At 45.3% G+C, this 16,859-nt stretch overlaps 1 protein-coding gene across 3 annotated transcripts in view; it reads right to left on the bottom strand.

The window, feature by feature from the left end:
* The window catches only part of LOC127570903 (CAP-Gly domain-containing linker protein 4-like), an 80,556-nt gene that overhangs the window by 28,348 nt on the left and 35,349 nt on the right, over positions 1 to 16,859 (bottom strand). For all 3 annotated transcript variants that reach the window (XM_052016822.1, XM_052016823.1, XM_052016824.1), the window contains exon 3: positions 9,883 to 10,037. In XM_052016822.1, coding sequence (XP_051872782.1) covers positions 9,883 to 9,903 — 21 coding nt within the window. In that variant the 5' untranslated portion in view covers positions 9,904 to 10,037. The remainder of the gene's footprint in view (positions 1 to 9,882; positions 10,038 to 16,859) is intronic.

The raw sequence follows: 16,859 nt of genomic DNA, 5'->3' as shown, positions 1-16,859 counted from the left end.
TGTACCTTGTTCAAATTTCCAGCTGCTTTAGAGTCCTGTATCTCGCAGTTCTAGCATTAATTTTTTGCTCTCTCTGTCTCTCTCTCTTCTGTTCTTCTATTTACACCTCCTCCAAAGAGCTACAGCTAACAAGCCTTCCACCACTCTCCTTCAACCCCATCTGTACCTTTCAGTCTCTCTCAGTCTTCACCCTATCACAGACATCCTCTTTATTCTCTCCAGCTCTCCCCCTCCGCCAGATTTCTTAAGTTGCCCTGTTCTGAAGGAATGTCATTGAACTGAAACATTAACTCTGTTTCTCCCCACTACAGATAGTGCCCGAGCTGCTGATATTTCCTGTACACTCAGTCCACTGATTCACTCTCCATGTAATCCAAGTCTGCCCCAGGCTCCATTTCAAATTTTCTTGAAATATATCAATATGCATGTATGCACTGAGGAACCAATCACTGTCTATGTAAATACAGCAATCAGTTTCCAGACCACTTGTATCAAGTGGCTCCCACTGTGCTTTGTTCTAATAGATAGTGGTCTTTGTTTACATAGAACATAGAACATTACAGCACAGTACAGGCCCTTTGGTCCACAATGTTGCGCTGACATTTTATCCTGCTCTAAGATCTATCTAACCCTTCCCTCCCACATAGCCCCCATTTCTCTATCATTCATGTGTCTATCTAAGAGTCTCTTAAATGCCCCTAATGTATCTGCCCCCACAACTTCTGCCGGCAGTGCTTTCCACACATCCACCACTCTTTGTGTAAAAAAAAACTTACCTCTGACATCCCCGTTATACCTTCCTCCAATCACCTTAAAATTATGCGCCCTCGTGTTAGCCATTGTCACCCTGGGAAAAAGTCTCTGACTGTCCACTCGATCTACGCCTCTTATCATCTTGTACACTTTGCAATTTCAAAACGAATCACTGCTTTTCAATCAAAATAGTTTGGTAGCTAATATCATTTCCTTTTAGGTATTTAAACATTTTGATATGTTTTTAATGTGTATTAATGCTTTTAGAACATTATAGAACATATTTATGCTTATTTGGGGGGGCTATATTGGGAACAAAGGAAACAGACATAGTGGTACTCCTGTTTTTTTGTTACCTGTGCGAAGTCTGTTTCCCAACCCCTCATGGATATGAGGACTTAATGCATTTTCTGTTATTATTTCAGATTTGCAGCTTGTTCAGTTTTTCTACTTTGGTTTCAGATTCGAAATCTCTGTCCTGAAATAAGGGAAAGTGTTCAACCATCTGAATATGAAAATCACCTGTGTAAAATGGAGAGAACGTCACTCCAGGAGTCTCGGATCAATCGTTGTAGTTGGGGAGGTGGCCAACTGACAGTCTATCCAGAGTAAAGCAGTTCTGCTTACACATAGAACACTACAGCACAGTACAGACCCTTCGGCCCACAACGTTGTGCCGACATTTTATCCTGCTCTAAGATCTACCTAGCCCTTCCCTCCCACATAGCCCCGTATTTTTCTATCATTAATGTGTCTATCTAAGAGTCTTTTAAATGTCCCTAATGTATCTGCCCCCACAACCTCTGCCGGCAGTGCATTCCATGCACCCACCACTGTGTAAAAAACTTACCCCTGACATCCCCCTCATCCAATCACCTTAAAATTATGTCCCCTCGTGTTAGCCATTGTCACACTGGGAAAAAGTCTCTGATTGTCCACTCGATCTATGCCTCTTATCATCTTGTACACCACAGGCCAACAACGATGCTGCATTTATTTAGCACCTCTAACAACGACAAGCAGTCTTATAAACTGACATTGAACCATGTAAATAGATTAGAATATATGATCTAAAGCCCAGTCAGTTAGGATTTAAGTGATGTTATTAAAGGAGAAAAGGTGGAGAGATCTGGGAGAGATTTCCAAAGGCTTGGCAGCTGAAGGCACAGCAACCTTTGGTGGAGCAATGGCAACTGGGCTCCCATAAGGCCTGAATTGGATGTGTAAAATTAAAGGAAAATCCTTTCAAAGACCAGGGTTGCTGATCAATTCTTCTTTGACTTTGCAGCTGTGGATTGGTAAGCACCAGAAACTTGTGCACCTTGTGCTTAAAACGGTCTGGTCAGATTCCTTGTACAACTCTCACACCCAACCCTTAGTCCTCAAAATACCCTTTCATTTCATCTCTGCCCAAGTACTAAAACAGACGGGACACAATTATAAGAGACCCTGCAACACCTTGTTCAAAAAGCTACTGAAGATTTACAGTCCTGGACAGCTAACGTTGGCAGACTATTCTACTGTGAAATGAATCACTGTCAGTTGCCTGCCTCACTCCCTCTCACACCAGATCTACTCAATAATCTGGCAACCTCAAGACTTTGGTGGTGTCAGTCTAGCAGACTTTCACATTACTCCTTTTATTACGCCAACACATTTCAATTCACTTTTTTTCAGAAAAGATGTTGCACAGTAGTATAATATTTTTTCCAATTAATCTGATGAGGCTAATGGGAGCATGAGGAACAGGGCTCCTGTGAATTTAAAAGGAAGGTGGGAAAACAGAACCCAGTGTGTTTGAAGGGAGTGCAGGAAACGTAATCCAATGAACCATTGATTTTGTCTACATGGACTTTAGCCAGGCCTTTGACGAGGTACTGCATGGTCCAGAGGCAAGATCACATAGTATCCAGCATGAGATAGCCAAATGGATTTAAAATTGGCTTGACGGTAGGAGAGAGAGGGCAGTGTTAGGAGGTTGTTTTTCAGACTAGAAGACTGTGTCCAGCGGTGCGCAGCAGGGATCAGCGCTGGGTCCACTGTTGTTCGTCACCTACATTAACGATTTGGATGAAAACATAGGTGGCATGGTTAATAAATTTGTGGATGGCACTAAAATTATATAGTGTAATATATATAAATATATATAGTATGTATAAAATTGTATAGTGGACAGTGAAGAAGGTTATCTAAAATTACAACTCGACCTTGATCAAATGGGCCAGTGGGCCGAGGAATGGCAGATGTAATTCAGATTGTCGCATTTTGGTAGGGCAAACCAGGGCAGGAGTTGCACAGTAAATGGTGGGGCCCTGGGGCGTGTTGTAGAACAGAGAGAACGAGGGGTGCAGGTCCATGGTTCCTTGAAAGTGGTGACACGTAGTCAGGGTGGTAAAGAAGGCATTTGGCACCCTTGCCTTCAATGATTAAGTCACTGAATGCAGCAGGTGGGATGCCATGCTACAGCTGTACAAGGCCACATTTGGAGTAATGCATACAGTTCTGGTCGCCCTGCTATAGGAAGGATGTCATTAAACTGGAAAGGCTACAAAAAAAGATTCACAAGGACGTTACTGGATGTGGAGAACGTGAGATACAAGGAGAGACTGGATAAGCTGGGGCTTTCTTCCCTGGAGCTTAGCAGGTTGAGGGGTGACCTTATAGACGTTTATAAAATCATGAAGGGAATAGATAAGTTGAATGGCCACGGCATTTTCCCCGGGGTGTGGGAGTCCAAAACTAGAAGGCATAAGTTTAAAGTAAGAGGGAGAAGATTTAAAAGGGCCCTGAGGGGCATGTTTTCTCACACAGAGGGCGGTGGGTTTATGGAATGAGCTGCCATAGGAAGTGATAGAGGCAGGTACAATTACGACATTTAAAAGACATTTAGACAGGTAAGTGGATGGGAGAGGCTTATATGGGCCAAACATGGGCAAATGGGACCGGCTCAGATAGGCAACTTGGTCAGCATGGACGAGTTGGGCCAAAAGCCCTGTTTTCTGCGCTGCATAACTCTGTGACTCCGAGTGCTGAACAATCAGATTCCCGATTATCGGAGTTTTACTTAAATAAACCACATTAAAGCAAGCGCACAAGATTACTTACTGAATTACCAAGTCAAGATGGTGGCGATCAGAGTGGCAAATGGTTGACTCCACAAGCTATGTAACACCATGCAGTTGAACTGAGGTTCTTTAACCATGCATTCCAACGAGCATGTTATTTGGTAATGAGATGGGTGAGGCTGAGTTTAAAAAAAAACAACTGATTCTTGTATTAAGAAAAAAGTTGGCACCTCTTCAGGGATAGCCAGTTTGGTTGGAATCCTTCACCTGCCTAATCCGCACTGCCATCACCAGTTAAAGAGCTAATTGTGCCCTGTGAAGCATATCTTATTTGTTTTTAATATAAAGCCCTAGGCAAAAGTCCTGTCTAGGGATCAGTAGCACTAACCATACCAAAGTAGCAGTGGGAATTAACATAAAGAGGTGTGGACCCTGGCTCAGTGGGTAGAACTCTGGCCTTGGTGGGAGGGCTGAGGACTCGAGTCTCAGTCTGGAGCCCATTATTTGGAGGAAGAGTCCTCTTCAGCACTGAAGGAGTTCTGCACCATTGGCTTTTGGATGAAACATTGAACACATGACTACCCACTCAGGGTCCCTCTTGAGATCCGCCATCATCACAGAAGCTAGTCTTCAGCCAATTTGATACATTCAACTTGATTTCGATAAATGGCTGAGGAAACAGGTTACATCAGGACTGGACAATAGTCTGGCTATAGTTCTGCACTCCTGAACTAGCAAAGCCTTGAACCAGAACAGTTACAACACTGGCATCTACCCAATAATGTGGAAAAGTGTGCAGGTATGTACTGTTCACAAAAGGCAGGATAGATCCAAACTGGCTAATTACTTCAGTCTATGTGGACGGAGCTGGCAGCAGTGCTAGTCAAATGGTGCTTACCTTCAAATAGCCTGCTCACTAAAGCACAGTTTAGGTTTTGCCAGGACCACTCCATTCCAGACCTCATCATAGCCTTGGTCCAAACAAGGACCAAAGAGCTGAATTGCAGAGGGAAGGTGCAAGTGACCATCCTCAACATCAAGGCAGCATCTGACCAAGTGCGAAATCAAGGAACCCTGGTAAAACTTAATGTGCACAGATGGGAGAACACTCCAATGGGTGGAATCATACCTTGCACAATGGAAGTTGGTTATGATCATTGGGGCCCTAAGATTCAACCGCAGGAGTTGCTCAGGGCAATGTCACCATCTTCAGCTGCTTCATCAATGACCTTCCTTCCATCATAAGTAGGGATTGTCACTGATGATTGTGCAATGTTTGATTCCATTCACAACTCCTCAGCAAATGAGGCAGCCTGTGCCTGCATGTAGAAAGACCTAGACAACATTCAGGCTGCAAAGTAAGAAGGAGCATTTGTGCTCCAACAGTGCCTGTTCCAACAAGAGAGAATATAACTGCCTACCCTTGTCATTCAATGGCATCACCATTGCCAAATCCCCCACCATTAATATCATGGGGGACACTACTGATCAAAAACTCAACTAGATCAACCACAAAGACTATGGATACAAGAACAGGTCAGCATCTTTGTATCCTGCTGTGAGTGACTCACCTCCTGATGTCCGATGCCTTTTTACCATCTGTAGGACTTGTCAATGTGACAAAATATTTTCAACTTGTCTGGACGAGTGCAACTCCATTCCATAAGACAAAGGAGCAGAAGTTGGCCATTCAGCCCATCGAGTCTGCTACGCTATTCTATCATGAGCTGATCCATTCTCCCATTTAGCCCCACTCCCCGCCTTCTCACCGTAACCTTTGATGCCCTGGCTACTCAGGAACCTATCAATCTCTGCCTTAAACACACCCAATGACTTTGCCTCCACAGCCGCCCATGGCAACAAATTCCACAGATTCACCACTCTCTGGCTAAAGAAATTTCTCCGCATCTCTGTTCTGAATGGGCGCCCTTCAATACTGAAGTCGTGCCCTCTTGTACTAGACAACACCATCCAGGACAAAGCAACCTGCTTGATTGGCACTCTAAACATTCATTCCCTCCATTACTAGCACACAGCGACTGCGGTGTGTACCATCTACAAATGCACTGCGGTTAGTTACCCAGGTTATTCCAACAGCATGACCTACATGTAGAACTCCTAAAACCAAGAAGGACAAGGCTAATAGGTGTAAGAGAACACCACCACCTGCAGGTTCCCCTCCAAGTCACACATCATCATGAATACTAGCCCTTCATTATTGCTGGGTCGAGATGCTGGAAATCCCTACCCAACTGTACTGCAGGAGTAACTTCACCAAAAGGATTGCTGTGATTCAATGCGGCAACTCACCACCACCTTCTCAAGGCAAGGAGAAACAAACACTGGACTTAACGAGCACACCCACAATCTGCAAAATGAATAAATAATAAAGGGAAATAAAGAATCCTTTTATACTATTTCAGGGAAGACTGAAATATTATTCATCTTGGAACCAAAGTCAACACAACAGATCATTTTGTCATTACTTCATTGTTGTTGATGGGATCTGCCAGCTTGGTTGCCCTGTTTCATGCACTTCAGAAGTGACACATTGATTATAAAACACTTGATAAGGTCATGAAAATCCCTCTGCCATTTGCTCCAAATTATTTCCAACTTTGACTGAGAATTATCATCAACGGGTAAAGTGGGATTTAGTTCAGGGTGCAGGTTAGAGCAAAAATGGTCAGCATATAGTCTTGGTTTCCTCCTTTAGGGAAGGTTGCTGGTTTTTCTGCTGCCAATGGAAGGATATTCTGTGGTTCCAGTAGGATTTCTCTTCTCGCCAAGATGATCCCCATTAAAGAAGAAGCTTACATCAACAAAGCAAAATCTGACATACTCATCATGCTGACTCTGCACTGCCATCTCGCTTATCTCTGTCATGGAATTGTACAGCATAGACACAGGACCTTCAGCCTACCACATCTATGCTGACCCTCATGCCCATCTATACTAATCCCACTTGTCTGCATTAATTCCATATCCCTCTATGCCCTGCTCATTCAAGTACCTGCCCAGGTGCTTCTTAAATGCTGTTACTGTTCCTGCCTCCATCACTGCCTCTAGCAGCTCATTCCAGAAACCAAAATGGTCTGGTCCATTGTTCTGCATGTTTGCCGCCAGTCTCCCACAGCACTGTGCGGTGCATTTTCCTGTATGACAGCTTCCATGCATTGAAACAATGATAAAGGAGGAAATACACTTCCCTCTGATTTCACATGCCTTAAATCGTTGAGATCTGCAGTACTGTTTACATAATGGGCACTGAGGAAAAAGGACACAGGGACACAGTTAATTTATCAGGAAACAACTTCCTTTAAGGAGGACGGAAAACAAAATAAGAATAAAGAAGTCTTTCTGCATGTGTAATAAAACAGAAAATGCTGGAAACACTCAACAGGTCAGGCAGCATCTGTGGAAAGAGAAACAGGTTCAGGTCAGAAGCCCTTCATCTTTGACCTGAAATATTAACTCCGTTTCTGTCTCCACAGATGCTGCCTGACACTGAGCATTCAGGTTTCCAGCTGCAGTTTTTTTGCCACTGGTCTTCATCAGTCAGGGCGTTGAGTATGGAAATTGGGACGTTATATTGCAGTTGTACAAGACAATGGTGAGGCCGTATTTAGAATATCGTGTTCTGTGTTGGACACCCTGCTGTAGGAAAGATGCCATTATGTTGGGAAGAGTGCAGGGGAGATTTACAAGGTTGTTGCCAGGATTCAAGGGACTGAGTTACAGGGAGAGGTTGAGCAGGCTAGGAATTTATTCATTGCTTAGGAGAATGAGGGGTGACGTTATAGAGGTGTCCAAAATCATGAAGAGCATAGATAGGGTGAATGCACACAGTCTTTTATCCAGGGTTGGGGAATCAAAAACTAGAGGGCGTAGGTGTAAGGTCGGAACCTGGGGAGCAACTTTTTCCACACAGAGGGTGGTCAGTATATGGAATGAGCTGCCAGGGAAGTAGTTGAGGCAGGTACATTAACAACATTTAAAAGGCACTTGGACAGGTACATGGATAGGAAAGGTTTAGAGGGATATGGGCCAAATGTGGGCAAATGGGACCAGCTTAGATGGGTTTCTTGGACAACATGGATGAGTTGGACCAAAAGGCCTGTTTCCATGCTTTATGACTCCATGATCTTCTGCAACAGTGCCTCACATTGGTCAGATCAGCCTTGCAGTACAGCATATAGTCTTGGTTTCCTCCTTTAGGGAAGGTTGCTGGTTTTTCTGCTGCCAATGGAATGATATTCTGTGGTTCCAGTAGGATTTCTCTTCTCGCCAAGATGATCCCCATTAAAGAAGAAGCTTACATCAACAAAGCAAAATCAGACATACTCATCATGCTGACTCTGCACTGCCATCTCGCTTATCTCTGTCATGGAATTGTACAGCATAGACACAGGACCTTCAGCCTACCACATCTATGCTGACCCTCATGCCCATCTATACTAATCCCACTTGTCTGCATTAATTCCATATCCCTCTATGCCCTGCTCATTCAAGTACCTGCCCAGGTGCTTCTTAAATGCTGTTACTGTTCCTGCCTCCATCACTGCCTCTGGCAGCTCATTCCAGAGACCAATTACTGTGTGTGTGAAAAATATACCCCTCAGATCCTCCTCTAAACCTCCTATCTCTCTTAAATCTATGCCCTTGAGTTTTACACATCCTTGTGGTTCCCCTCTGCACCCTCTCTAGCTTGATCACATCTTTCCCCTGAGTTCCTGCAACAGCACGGATGTATGGTGACACTACTAGATGTACCAACTTCAGATCCCACCTGGGAAGCTGAGACATGACATTGAGTTATACAACACTGAAACAGGCCCTTCGGCCCACCACGTCCATGCCAACCATTTTTGCCTGTCTACACTAATCCCATTTGCTCAGATTAGAACTGTATCCTTCTGCGCCCTGCCTATTTCAGTGTCTAAATGCCTTTCAAACATAGTAATTGTGTCTGATCCTACCACCTTCTCCAGCAGCATCCCAGATATAAACCAGCTTCCGTGCAGCATGCTTATTAGAAAGAGAAAGTGCCTTACGGATTGCCCTGCTCTCCAGATACCGACCACTCTTTGTGTGAAAAACTTACCCCTCAGATCCCCTTTACATCTCCTCCCTGTCACCTTAAACATGCCCTCTAGTTTTAGACACCCTTACCATGGGGATTGGCTACAGGTGATTGCCTAGGTCTGCTGCAGACTGAGTGACAGATATTGTTCCCTGCTACTTGTCAATAGTTCTCTGCTTGTTGCATTGTATGATTACCAAGTTAGCAGAAGGCAGATGATTCGGGCAGTCTGAGAGCTTGAAATCAGTTGCTAAAAAGTTCTGGAAATGACAAGCTGTAATCATTAAAATTTTACCATGTAGCTAGCAGAGGCGCTGCCTCACAACACACAATGAGTTGGGTTCAAACCGGACTTGGGAACTCTCTGTGTGGAGTTTACATGTTCTCCTTGTGACCACATGGGTTTCTTCTGGGTGCTCCGGTTTCCTCCCACATCCCAAAGACGGGCAAGTTGGTAGATTAAATGGCCACTGTAAATTGCTCCCAGTGGTAGAATCTGGGTAGGGGTTGGGGGGTGGGGGGTGAAGTTAATGAGAATGTGAGGAGAATAAAAAGTGGGATTAATGTAGGATTAGTGTTAATGGGTGGTTGATGGTCCGCATGGACTTGATGGGCCAAAGGGCCTGTTTCCCTGCTGTACCTCTCTCTATGACTCTATGAGCTGTTAACTTGTCATAAACATCAAAATAGTTCACTAACATCCTTCAGGGAGAGAGAGAGAGAACCTTACCCAGTCTGACTCTGGTCCATAACTACCCCATAGCCCAGTTGTACATCCACAACTCGTGGATGGCCAAAGGCAGTAAGATGGACACAGCAGGAAAATCAGCAAGTTCAGGAACGTTACAGGAATAATGGACAATGGATATACACTCTGCTCAACCCACCTTCAGGTCCTGATCTCACACTCATAAGCATCACCAAGTCCCAGATCGACTGGTGTCAGCCCTCAGTTGGAGTGTGTTACAGGAGGATTCCTACCTGTGTGTCAGACTGCCCCATCTGAAGAGGGGTCTGGGCAGCCGGTGCCAGTGAAATCCGTTTGAGTGCTGGCTGTGGCTAGGCTGCAATGTGTCCGTGAGGTGCTGAGCAAGCGATGGATCTCCAGCTGCTGAGCTTTAATGGTTCGTTCTAACCTGGAAAGGAGAATTATCGATTAGAGACACAAGATTAGAGACCAATGTAACCGCACTGTGTAATGAATTGACCTGTACGATCGGTATGTAAGACAAGTTTTAAACACAGAGTGGTGCGTATATTGCCCGAGCTGCTAAAGGAAGTGCTAGAGGTGAGTACAATTACAACGTTTAAAAGACACAGACAGGTACAAGGAAAGGTTTATGACTCAAATGCAGGGAAATGGGACAAGCTGAAGAAGAGAATTTCATGGACAAGTTGGGCCGAATGCTGTGGGACACTATGACTTTAAAGGATACTATTTAAAGAGGTGCAGGAGCATAGAGACCTCGGGGTATTGCTGCACGAGTCATTGAAAGTGGAAGACAGAGACACAAGAGACCGCAGATGCTGCAATCTGGAGCAACACACAAGGCACTGGAGGAACTCAGGGGGTCAGGCAGCATCTATGGATGGAAATGGACAGTCGACGTTTTGAGTTGAGACCCTTCATCTGGACTGGAAAGAAAGGAGGAGATGGCCAGTGTAAAAAGCTGGAGGGAAGTGGTGGGGGGGGGGGAGCAAGAGCTGGATCCCTTCAGATGGATCCATCTGAAGGGGGTGATAGGCAGATGAGGGCGGGAATGATGTCAGATTCTGGGAGGTGATAGGTGGAAGTGACAAAGGCTAAAGATGATGGAATCTGATAGGAGACGAGAGTGAACCATGGAATAAAGGGAGGGAGGTGGGGAGGGGAACCGGTGGGAGGAGTGTGTGTGGGTGACGGGCAGGTGGAGAGGGTGGGGGAGGGGAAAGAGATGGGGTGATGGGGGGGTCAGTTGGATCAAGAGGAGAGAGAAGAAAAGGAAAAAAAGGAGAAATAGGGGAAAAGGGACAGAGGGGGAGCGGTTATCACAAGTTTGAGAATTTGATGTTCACGCCGCCAGGTTGGAGACTGCCCAGGCGGAATACAAGGTGTTGTTCCTCCAATTTTTCATTTGGCTGTGACCTGGCAGTAGAGGAGGCCGTGGACAGTCATGCAATGTGGGAATGTGAAGTGGAATTGAAATGGCTGGCCACCGGGAGATTCTGGCTGGTACGGCCGACGGAGCGAAGGTGCTCGATGGAGCGGTCACCCAATCTGCATTCAGTCTCACCGATGTACAGGAAGGCGCATCGGATGCAATAAGTGACACCGATGGATTCACAGGTGAAGGACTGCCTCCCCGGAAGGGCCCTGGATGGTGGTGAGGGAGGAGGCGTAGGGGCAGGGGTAACACTTTGCGCAGTTACAGCAGCAAGTGCCTGGGGAGGGAGGGAGAGCGAATGAGGGAGCCACGGTTAGGGTGAGGTTGAGAAACCAGTTAGCAAGGCAGGCGCAATTCTGAGCTTTATCAATAGACGCATAAAGTATAAATCCAAGCAAGCCATGCTGAGCCTTTACAAAACACTGCTCTAGTCTCAACTGAGTATGTGTTCGATTCTGGTCGCACTTGATAGGGTGGATATGACAGCACTAGAGAGAATCCAGAAAAGATTTATGAGAATGGTTTCTGATGACATTTACTGTTTAGAGAGGCTGGAAAACTTCTCTTTGGAGAAGACAAGGCTGAGGGGACATCAGATAGAGATATAGAAAATGATGAGGAGTCCGGACAGAGTGGATAGTGGGCGGCTGTTACCTTTGGTGCACTATAGGTCCCAGATATAAAATCAAAGGGACAGACAGAGAATCATGAGTGACATGGGGAAAGGTTCTTTTTATGCATTGTGGTTAGAATCTAGAATGTGCTGCCTGCAAATGTGGTCGCGGCAGATTCCACTGTGGTCTCCAAGGATTTGGATAAATATACAATGGAGAAAAATTTCCAAGGAGGGACGACTGGGAATGGAACTAGTGAGTTGCTCTGGTAGAGAGCCAGTGTAGGCAATGATGGGCTGAATGGCCTCTACCTGTGCCACAGCAACACAAACAAACTCAGGGGAATCTTTCTACATTTTAGACCACACCACAAGGATACATCAGTCTTCAAGGGAGATTTACCAATGAACCCAAGGGTTTTAGGTGGAGAGATTACACTCGGGTTGTACTCCCTGGTATTTAAAAGTTAAGGAATGATTTATTAAAAGTTTTTACAACATTGAAGGGAACTCTTTACCTTCTCCATTTCCACTGGTTACAGAGTCTAGAACTGGGAGCAGAGATTAAGCATTAGAGCCAAGTGTATGGGAGCGAGGTCAGGAAACATTTCTACAAGATGGGTAAAAGCTGTGCACATGGATTAGCTCAGACATCAGCTATGCAGTTGAAGAGCAGCAGACACTCAAGGGGTTGAATGGTCTCCTCGGGTTCCTTTGCTAATTTCCTGCCACTATGATTTTCCAAAACATACGGTAGCCAGACGTTGCAGACGTCATTGAGCAGAAATTAATCTTCATTTTCCTTCTCCACTCCTCCCTATCAAACTGCTAGCAGCAGTAAAATCTAGGCTCTCTCCCAGAAAACAGCCCAGCTTGTTTTGACCTAGTCAGAACTGACATTACTTGTGAAGGGACCACATCAATCAAATAATTAATAAAGACGGCCCCGGTGGGCTACACACCTCTCAAGCCATCCAGGCCAATCATTGTTCAAAGTTGGCTCCACGGTGATACCACAGGGGCATAATAACACAAGAAACAAAAAGAGGAAGAAGCACATTGAGCTTGCTTCATCGTTCATTAAGGTCTTGGGTGATCTTCTACCTCATCACCACAGTGGGCACACGGGACTCGCTGAGGTGGGAATCCTGGTCAGCATGGACGAGTTGGGCTGAAAGGCCTGTTTCCTTGCTTGATGACTTTACCATCCTATCCCCATATCTCTAGTTTGGAAAAAATTCCTTTATTGTGCACTTAGTGTTACTGAGTTAGGGAGCAGGTTTGCCTCCTCAACAGGCGACCTGGAAAAGCACAGACTATGGTGTTGACAGGATTGGCTAAAACATGATGTCACCTAGAGAGGAACAGACTGCTTACACCTGGCTGCCGAGGCTCTCTTGACCAAAGATATAACAACACAATGCAGGAAGAGGAGCAGCGCCTTGAAGTTACCAGGAGAATGGGAGCACGGATTAGATAGAACATAGAACAGCACAGCACAGGAACAGGCCCTTCAGCCCACAATATCTATGCTGAACATGATGCCAAATTAAACTAAGACACAAGAGGTTCTGCAGACGCTGGAATCTGGAGCAACAACACAAAATGCTGGAGGAACTCAGCAGGTCAGGCAGCATCTATGGAGGGAAATAAAAAGTTGACATTTCGTCAAGACCCTTCCCGCCACTGTCTGTAAGGAGTTTGTACGTTCTCCCAGTGTCTGCGTGGGTTTCCTCCGGGTGCTCCAGTTTCCTCCCACATTCCAAAGACATACGGGTTAGGAAGTTGTGGGCGTGCTATGTTGGCACCGGAAGCGTGGCGACACTTGTGGGCTGCCCCCAGCACATTCTCAGTAACGCAAAAAGACACATTTCATTGTGTGTTTCAATGTACATCTGACTAATAAATAAATGTTTTATCTTATCAGGACTAGAAGAGGGCAGAAGCCAGAATAAAGGGGGAGGAACACGAGCTGGCAGGTGATAGGCGAGTCCAGGTGAGAGGGGGAAGGTAGGTGGGTGGGGGAGAGGGGCGGAGAAAGGGAGTGGTGTGAGAAGCTGGGAGGTGATGGGTGGAAGAGGCAAAGGGCTGAAGAAGAAGGAATCCAGTAGGAGAGGGCAGTTGACCATGGAATAAAGGGAAGGAGGTGGGGAACCAGAGGGAGGTGATGGGCAGGTCATGAGGTCAGGGTAGGGGAACGAGAAGGGGTGAGGGGGCCACAGGATGAGGGAAAAGGGGAAAACAGAGGGGAGGTGTTACCGGAAGTTGGAGAAATCGATGTTGATGCCGTCATGTTGGAGACTACCAAGACGGAATATGAGGTGTTGTTCCTCCAACCTGCGTCTGGCCTCAGCATAGCAGTAGAGGAGGCCGTGGATAGACTTGTCTGTGTGGGAATGGGAAATGGAGTTGAAGTGGCCAAATTAAACTAAATCCCTTTTCCTGTACACGATCCATGTCCTTCTATTCCCTGCACATTCATGTGTTTATCTATAAAAGCCTCATATCAGCTTCTACCACCACCCCTGGCAGCCCGTTCCAGGCACCCACCACTCTCTAAAAAAAAACTTGCCCTGCACATCTCCTTTAAACTTTCCCCCTCTCACTTTAAATGCACGTCCTCCAGTATTTGACATTTCTACCCTGGGAGAAAGACTCTGACCATCGACCCTATCTATGCCTCTCATAATTTTATAAACTATTATCAGGTCTCCCCTCAGCCTCTGACTGGTGAACCTCTTCTGCATCCTTTCCTAAGCCTCCACATCCTTCCTGTAATGGGGTGACCAGATTGCACACAATACTCCAAGCGCTTAACCAAAGTTTCATATAGCTGTAACCACTTTATGTAGCATTCTAATGAAATGTCCTGAGAGCCTACATTTGGGGACCGACTACAACAGCTGATCACAACTTCCCAAGAGAATAATTTGAAGGAAGTTGTGAGACGCATCATGGGACATAATATTTCCCACACTGGTCTGATTCGATGGGGTCCAGTGGTCTTTTCCAGTTCAATGGATTAACAGAAGAAAGTGATGAGTATCACTAATGTCAAAGATCCACAGATGGCCACCTCTCAGTTAGATCAACCAGTTTAATATTATACACACCACTAGTTCAAACCCTGCTTATGAAAAAAACAGCACTGCAGGTTTCCATGGAAACAGCAACACACTCAGCCAACCGGGGCGGACAACAAAATTTCAGGGAATTGCTAAGTGGTTGTGGGAGCTAATACTTCTGATATAAAGGTTGAATGATGGCTCACACACTTTCCTTTTAAAAGATCATTGCCTGATTTTCCATTTCTATGAAATGCATAACCACAAATGTCCTTCAAGCTTTCTCTCATAAATGACTGTAAGAAAAATAATTTGCACTCGTACAATGCATTTCACAATGTCAGTCCCAATGCACTCTGCAATCAGTTGAGTACTTATTGAAGGAAGGTCACTGTTGGAGCAGGTAGATTACAAAGTGAGCAGATCCACTGTGGTATTGGGCCATCTGTTCCTAGTAGGCCTCTAATTCATTCATTCCATCAAAGTGGCAACAAAGCCATCTGCTCAGGGTCCTGAAGAAGGGTCCTGACCCAAAACGTTGACCGCCTGCTTTTCTCCATGGATGCTGCCTGGCCTGCTGAGTTCCTCCAGCATCAGCGTGTTTTTCATCTGCTCAGTGTTCCCAGGCTGGAGATCTCTCTGTCCTTCCTTTGGGCGCCCAATTCAGAAACGAGTGCTAAATGAGCCACCCGTGACATGGTGAACAGATTCCAGCTGCATTTGGTGCCTTCAGGAAATTAGAGGCGAATGCATAAAAAGTTTCAAAGATAAAGCAAATTGGTGGGTTAATCCGCCCCTCGTGTGGAGGTGAATGGTAGAATCTTGGGGAAGTTGGTGGGAATGTGGGGAGAATAGATTACTGGGAAAAGTGGTGGGGAAATGGCATTTCTCTGTGAGCCAGCAGAGACGCAATGGGCTGAACAGCCTTCTATTTCATAAGTAAATATGGAAATGCAGGAAAAAAATTGATCAAGCCAGACTAAATCCCCTTTTGCCTTCCTGTCCAACAGAACTATCAAAGACTCAGTGGACCATTTCCAATCAGAGTATTACACAGTTTCCACAAGTCTGGAAATACTCCCATGGCAGTCCTTCAAAGAGCAGGGGAGCTATCTACAGTGTTTTGACTTACGTTTATTCCTCAAGAAACACTTTGAAAGTGGATTATCTGATCACGATAACATTGTTGTTTGTGGGAGCTTGTGGTGCATAAGTTCGCCGCCACGTTTTCTGGGTGCAAAGGACTCCGGGTCACTCTGAAGTGAACCACATAAGGCATTTGTGCTTCAGAAGGAGGTCAATGCAAGATACTAGAAGTAGTGATCAAAGTTCATCCCCAGGGACTGCAGGAGGCAAGTAACAATCCTAGAGCACAAGTACTATCTTCCACGTTCTGACATAGCTAGTTATAAATTTCTCTCCACTCCATGACCATCACCATGGCAGGACACCTACCTTCAATGAAGCAGTGTGCCAAGATTTGTACAGGATGCATAGAGGTGTGGGGAATCATTCCAAAATGTTGGGAGACGAGAAAAATTGGGGGTTTCTCCTTAGATCCATCACCTCAGGAATAAGTTTTATAAACAAGTTCAAAACTACAAGAGATTTTCATAGGGAGAGATTGTTTCTAGAGCCAGGAGTGCCAATGGGCTAGTGTAACTGATTGGTAAAAACAATCTGAGTCGGGTAGATGAGATGACTTTCTTTCCCTCTCACGATGAATCAGAATCAGAATTATTATCACTGACAAATGAAGTGAAATTGTTGTTTTGCAGCTAGCAGTACAGTGCAAAGACATTCTGTTGTTTATAAACTTGTCACTGTATTTTGTGTTGTATTTATTATGACCATGTACACTGTTTACTCTGTGAGCTTCATGCGAGCAAGGAATTTCATTGCACCCTGGTGTATATGACAATAAACTAATCTGAATCTAAACCTAAATCTGAACCGGAATCTGGGCTGGGCCACAATGCTGTTACAGGTTGTGCAAGAAGATATAATAGTCATTTTCAAATATGCACTTAAAGGAAACATAACAAGGGAGCAGTGGGGCTGTTTTTCTCATCGCATCCAAGGTCCAGACTTCGGACCATGTGTGGGCACACACGTTCTCCTGACCTCTCACTCCCA

The sequence above is a fragment of the Pristis pectinata genome, chromosome 5, assembly GCF_009764475.1.
Source record: "Pristis pectinata isolate sPriPec2 chromosome 5, sPriPec2.1.pri, whole genome shotgun sequence".
In the NCBI taxonomy this organism is placed as follows: domain Eukaryota; kingdom Metazoa; phylum Chordata; class Chondrichthyes; order Rhinopristiformes; family Pristidae; genus Pristis; species Pristis pectinata.
This window is presented reverse-complemented; position numbering and strand designations above follow the sequence as displayed.